At 34.8% G+C, this 7,179-nt stretch overlaps 1 protein-coding gene across 1 annotated transcript; it reads right to left on the minus strand.

Moving 5' to 3' along the window:
• Window positions 1-2,132: 2,132 nt before the first annotated feature.
• LOC136971181 (parkin coregulated gene protein-like) lies at window positions 2,133-4,324 on the minus strand. The gene is made up of 4 exons (XM_067265657.1): window positions 4,290-4,324; window positions 2,964-3,365; window positions 2,722-2,896; window positions 2,133-2,654 (listed from the first exon to the last, which is right to left on the minus strand). Exons 2-4 carry the CDS (start codon window positions 3,159-3,161, stop codon window positions 2,524-2,526), a joined length of 504 nt encoding a protein of 167 aa, XP_067121758.1. The 5' UTR covers window positions 3,162-3,365; window positions 4,290-4,324; the 3' UTR covers window positions 2,133-2,523.
• Between the last annotated feature and the right edge of the window lie 2,855 nt (window positions 4,325-7,179).

Raw genomic sequence — 7,179 nt, forward strand, 5'->3', positions numbered from 1 at the left:
CCTTAATCCCGTCACTTTTCCCGCTGGGGAATATCGAAAAATCCCTTTTTAGTGTATATTCTGTTGACGTAACGTATTAAAACGCAATTAAAAACGCAAAAAACCGCATGTAAAATAGTATAATAGAAGCCGAGTTCTTCACGGTAAGCCTTAATCCCGTCCATCTCCCCCACTGGGGGGAATTTCGACATGTATATTATATAAAAACACGTGCGTATTCGAATGCAACGTTGTGTCAAAATTTCAAAGGAATCGGTAGGAACAAACGAACGTTATATTTTATTTATATAGATAGATAGAAAATGATCTGCTTCAGTCCATTCTCACAGAAAAGCAAATGCCTGACAGAAAAGCAAACTTAGGTCGTCGGAAGTTAGCGCCATCTGTTGGACATAAAAGCCTTAATCCATATATAAATATATTTTTGAAAGGAGGAAATGGTGTAGGGGTATGAAAAATAGATAGTAGCCGATTCTCAGACCTACTGAATATGCATATCAAATTTGGTAGAAATCGGTAAAGCCGTTTCGGAGGAGTAAGGTAACTAACATTATGACACGAGAATTTTATATATAAGACTAGCTGACCCGGCCACGCGTTGTGGCTCAAAATGTATCTATTATAAATGTATAACACTTCCCCCGTGGGGGGAATTTCAAAAAATCCCTTCTTAGTGTACATTCTCTTGACGTACCCTATTAAAACGCATCTAAAATAGCATAATAAAAGCCGAGTTCTTCACAGTAAGCCTTAATCCCGTCACTTTTCCCGCTGGGGAATATCGAAAAATCCCTTTTTAGTGTATATTCTGTTGACGTAACGTATTAAAACGCAATTAAAAACGCAAAAAACCGCATGTAAAATAGTATAATAGAAGCCGAGTTCTTCACGGTAAGCCTTAATCCCGTCCATCTCCCCCACTGGGGGGAATTTCGACATGTATATTATATAAAAACACGTGCGTATTCGAATGCAACGTTGTGTCAAAATTTCAAAGGAATCGGTAGGAACAAACGAACGTTATATTTTATTTATATAGATAGATAGAAAATGATCTGCTTCAGTCCATTCTCACAGAAAAGCAAATGCCTGACAGAAAAGCAAACTTAGGTCGTCGGAAGTTAGCGCCATCTGTTGGACATAAAAGCCTTAATCCATATATAAATATATTTTTGAAAGGAGGAAATGGTGTAGGGGTATGAAAAATAGATAGTAGCCGATTCTCAGACCTACTGAATATGCATATCAAATTTGGTAGAAATCGGTAAAGCCGTTTCGGAGGAGTAAGGTAACTAACATTATGACACGAGAATTTTATATATAAGACTAGCTGACCCGGCCACGCGTTGTGGCTCAAAATGTATCTATTATAAATGTATAACACTTCCCCCGCGGGGGAATTTCAAAAAATCCCTTCTTAGTGTACATTCTCTTGACGTACCCTATTAAAACGCATCTAAAATAGTATAATAAAAGCCGAGTTCTTCACAGTAAGCCTTAATCCCGTCACTTTTCCCGCTGGGGAATATCGAAAAATCCCTTTTTAGTGTATATTCTGTTGACGTAACGTATTAAAACGCAATTAAAAACGCAAAAAACCGCATGTAAAATAGTATAATAGAAGCCGAGTTCTTCACGGTAAGCCTTAATCCCGTCCATCTCCCCCCACTGGGGAGAATTTCGACATGTATATTATATAAAAACACGTGCGTATTCGAATGCAACGTTGTGTCAAAATTTCAAAAGAATCGGTAGGAACAAACGAACGTTATATTTTATTTATTTAGATAGATAGAAAATGATCTGCTTCAGTCCATTCTCACAGAAAAGCAAACTTAGGTCGTCGGAAGTTAGCGCCATCTGTTGGACATAAAAGCCTTAATCCATATATAAATATATTTTTGAAAGGGGGAAATGGTGTAGGGGTATGAAAAATAGATAGTAGCCGATTCTCAGACCTACTGAATATGCATATAAAATTTGGTAAAAATCGGTAAAGCCGTTTCGGAGGAGTAAGGTAACTAACATTGTGACATGAGAATTTTATATATAAGATAAAACGTAAAAATATCTGTTAAATCTTAAATACAACATTCGATTTACAAGTCAGAAAGAAGCATTTGAAAATAGGGTCATAAAATAATTAACGTTTATTCACTTTCGCGGTAGGGGGTAAAGCAGGGTCTATTGACAAATTTTCTCGCAGTAGTACAAAATTTCTACTGACTTCACTTGAGTCATATTTTTTCGGTATTTTCAAACAAACCCAATGGCAATCGGTAAAACATGAGATAAATTACAGCGAATTAAAATTTGATATGCTTATTTTTTGCGTTTTACGTATCAAATTACATTAAATTCGACACAAATAAAGCATTTGTGTCAATATAAAAATATTTTACATTGTTTAAAAGTAGAAAAAATAAAGAAAACAAAGATGTAATAATAATTTTTGAAGCGAAGCCACAAATTTTACAATTTAAGTTTAAAACAATAGCATACAAAATTTTTCTTTAATCTCATTCAATGCAAGCAAAATTCTATTAAGATACGGATGCAAAAATAGTTCAGCGACAGTTCAGCGACATTGTAAAGATGCTGCAAAGCCATCAATGATCTAAAAACTACACTTGGATTATTGCTAGTTAATCCATCTAAAAAGATGATTTAATATTAATAGAAATATTTTGATTAATTTCGTAAATTTTATATCGTGTTCACTTATAAGATGAGAAATTACTCCATCCAAGAAGTGAGAAGCATCTTGAGCTTCTAATGCATCCAGCATCTCATGCAATCCCATATTTGCAATCAGGTTGAAAGGTTCTACAGTTTCTCTCAAAACTTCAAAAAATATCGGTAAATAATAGCCGATATCTATATCTTTTATAGGAGCCTTAAAATATTAAAATTTAGTTTAAATTATAATTTAATAAAATTAATTTAAACTTAAAAGTTTTCACCTTCCAATACAAATTCCATCCGGAATTTTCTTTTACAATTGTTACAGGGATTTCTCCAGAGCAATATCTCTCTCGAAATAGTGGTATTTGAATGTTTGCATTCGTTTTCAAAAAATTAAATAATGTATTCTGCCAATAAAATAACATAAAACATGATATTATTAAGTTGTAGAACCATTCTGAAAATTTCCTTCCCATTTCGTCTAAATTGTCGGCATCGGGTAGAACGTTATTCGACTGTTGTGGTAACGAAGAACAATTGCTCGTACTTGGCGTTGCAGAAATACAAAAGTTAGTTTGTCCGTCGTTTGAATATGGCGTAACAGAAATTAAGGTAGTTTTTGTGGTGTCGTAATCCGAAGAAATTTGTTCTGCATTTATACATTCGTCATTTATTTCTTCCTGTAAAAAAAGAAGCTATATCAACAACGCTAATATTTCAAATAGTCAATATTCATCAAATATTATGGGAAAGAAGAAATTCTCATCCTTCTATGATATATCCTTATCGAAAACAGAAGACGGTGAAGATGATACTGCAAGACAGAATCGAGGAATAGAGAAAGACAGAGTGACTTGACAAAAGCAGCAACAAGTATATGGGAACCTCCACATCATCAGTGTTACCAGTGATGAGCAATCAAACTGCCAAAAGGTATTTAACCCATTAGTGCCCAGTATCATATTTATAGGACAGTTTGCCTTCATGTCTGTGCATGCATTAGTTGACCTATTGTTCATCTGTTCACTAGTACTTGTGTTAACATGAAAGTCTACCACATGAAACTAGTTACCGTATATGTTAAGCTTTTCTTTATTTATTCCAAGATTTGTAATATGCTTCAGTATAAGAGTTTATAACAATTGAAGAGGCATTAGAATGCTTATTATCAGAACAGACAGAAGAGTATTATTACATTACCCCTGATATTGATGAACTTACTGATACGGGCGTGTCCTATGATACATCATGTTCCAGGGGAAATAGAAATTAACATTTCAGAAGACAAATTACCAGATGATTATAACATTGTGAATAAGAAAAGCAGCTCAGAGCACTCTTCTAAATTTGTGGATAAGAAGAATAAATGTCTTTTTCTGTTTCAAAATTATACTAATAACAAAATTAATCATTCTATATATTTTGTAATGATAAAATCTATGAGATGCAAAACTACGGACTGGAGAACAGAATCAACAAATATGGGAAGACAGAGAGAGGGTGGCGGTTACAACACAAATCCGAGAAACTAAAGAATTAATTTTCAGATCCGAAGATAATTTGCAATTCAAATATTTACAATCAAATAAATAATATGAACTTACGACTTGGGTCGTATCAGAATTCCAAAATTTGAGACATTCCTGAGATCGGCAAATGCAGTCGCTAAATGCAATCGATAAATGCAATCGATAAATGCAGAACAAATTTCTTCGGATTACGACACCACAAAAACTACCTTAATTTCTGTTACGCCATATTCAAACGACGGACAAACTAACTTTTGTATTTCTGCAACGCCAAGTACGAGCGATTTGAGACATTTGAGATCACCAGCGTTTTTTCGGATGTTACAGAAACTATAACGTTATTTTATATCTTCCTCATACACACCGGGGTGTATAATATATAACTAGAACTCACTTGTGCCTGTGACCGATGTGAAATAAATTAATTCAAGTTAACGAACGTTTTCTGGACGCCTTCCGTGTCCTTCTTCAGGTTAAACTGCTTATCCGAGTAAAGCAGTTTAACCTGAAGAAGGACACGGAAGGCGTCCAGAAAACGTTCGTTAACTTGAATTAATTTATTTCACACCAGTCACAGGCACAAGTGAGTTCTAGTTATATATTATAACGTTATTTTCCTTTAGAAACTTAAATAGATATTCTTTCTTGATTTTTTTTCTTTTCAATAACTCGTAAGCCGACTCCAAGTAACTAATTATAGCTTTTATCGCTTCTGTCGGAAAATTAACAAATGTTAGTTTATTGTAAAACAAGTATGAGAAAATGCTTTTGTATCGTGCTTACCTTTTCTATTTTCTGCTTTAATTAAGCCTTTGGTAGTCGTAAACACGAGCGAATCTAGTGTAGAATCGCTTAGTTTCTGGAGAATGCTATCAGAAAAAGAAAAGGAAGGAATTAACTGCATAGTGTACTAATTCTACATCCACTAAAATTCAGTGAATAACAACAATTATAGTAATTTATATTATTGTAAATGCAATTTATATTACTGTACTATGTAAATAAACCTCCTGCAGGTTTATTTATTATATTCTGTAGAGGTGTACCAGTTAATCGCTAAACGTACTAATGGGACTGGCTCGAAGGTTTGTGGCATAGGCCAATTTAGTTTTTAGCACTCGATCGGATTTTTTTTATTCTAAATTTTCAATATCTCTCTCGAAATAGTGGTATTTGAATGTCTGCATTCGTTTTCAAAAAATTAAATAATATATTCTGCCAATAAAATAACAAAATATTATATTATTAAACAATAATTGTATAGAAAATGAACAAAAAATAAATTAGATATGTTTTAGATATTAGATAGATATATTAAATTAATTTCATTTTCAAACTGTGTTAATATATTAACACAGTTTAGAAGTTAGTGTCTCATGATCAATAGTATGGCAAATTCTTCACAAGAGGTTGAACTGACACACATACTCATGGTAGGAAATGGATTATCAACTAGATGTCTGCCACTTCAGAAAAGGTGGACACATTCAACATTTGTGACTCGTAAAAAAATTTGGACAGAGTACCTATATTTGAATGTTAGAAAATATAGTATCTGTTGGATAGTTTACAAATAATAAATTTTTTTAATGCTCATGAACTTATGAATAATTCTGTATTTGCTATAATTTGTAATTTAAAGTTTTTAAAATATTCTGTATTTTGTTCTGGATACTGAACCTTAGAAAGGCTGTTAAAGACAATTGAGAATATTAGGCATAAACAAATTTTGCTGGATATTTAAATATTTTTAGAGCTAAAACATTATTTTTCTTGATTATTACAATTTAGTTTATTGCATATATACAGGGTGGGCCAACGAAAACGAAACGGCAGAGTGTTCGTGTTCGTCCAAGCAAATCGCTCGGACAGGTCGATTTGCTTGAACGAACACGAACACACTGCCGTTTCGTTTTCGTTGGCCCACCCTGTATATATACACATGTATATAATATATATATATATATAAGCATATATATACGGCATAGTACACAAAGAACGCAGCCACGATACTCGGCATCACAGTTAGCTGAATCGTGGTCCGCGCCACATTTGATACATTTGCGTCGGCCACGACACGACTGTGCCGTGTGCCGGTCCTTTCTTTCGGCCATACTGCCGTATGGCCGAAAGAAAGGCACCGGCCACACTGACGCGGGCGGGGAATGTAGCGTTCGCAGCGATATCTCTGGTAGTAGATGATAACAGTCTCCAAAGGGGCCGCACTGGCCACCGAGAAATAGACAGTTGGACTAGGGACAACTATGTCTCCTTCCTTCCGAGTGAATCGACGTATTTCGATCACCGGTATGTTGTTGTCGGAGAAAATATCGTGTATCTCCTTAGCTGAGATGGACATGTCCACGCCGTGCAGGAGATAAGCGGAAAGGGCGCAATCTGGCGCCAAACGGGCCCGTACCGGAATCCCGGCTATGGTTGTAATGCGGAGAGTCTCTTCTGCCGTCAGAGAGTCCCGGGATTTCACTATAAGAAATCCAGCCCGGGAGTAACGAATGTCTAGAATCCTGTTTGGATTGGAGAAGTGCGGTTGGAGGGCCTTATGAAGTTCTGCCGGACGTAGACGGTGGAGGGGATACTTGTAGTCAGCAGGAGTGAACTTTTTAAAAAACTAAGAGAAACAAATAAAATGATAAGCGGGTCATTCGAAGTAAAAAATATTATCCTAGACTACATTAAAGAAAAGTTTAATTTAACAAATCCTAGTCGAGTTATGGAAAATGAATTACGTCGAATCATTTTTTTCTTTTTCTGTTGATCTAAGTCAAAGATGGAAGAGATATAATCGAAATATCAAACATTTTTCGACAAAAAATCATTTATGACTCGATGATCAGATAATTATCGAAAATGTCGATTTGCCACAAACTAGTGCAAGCTGTGAAACACCACAAAAACAAATAATGGGACGTCCCAAAAAGGATTTTTCGAATATTGGACCGAGAGC

The sequence above is a fragment of the Centruroides vittatus genome, unplaced genomic scaffold (genome assembly GCF_030686945.1).
Source record: "Centruroides vittatus isolate TY-2023 unplaced genomic scaffold, ASM3068694v2 contig_2349, whole genome shotgun sequence".
NCBI classification, from domain to species: Eukaryota; Metazoa; Arthropoda; class Arachnida; order Scorpiones; family Buthidae; genus Centruroides; species Centruroides vittatus.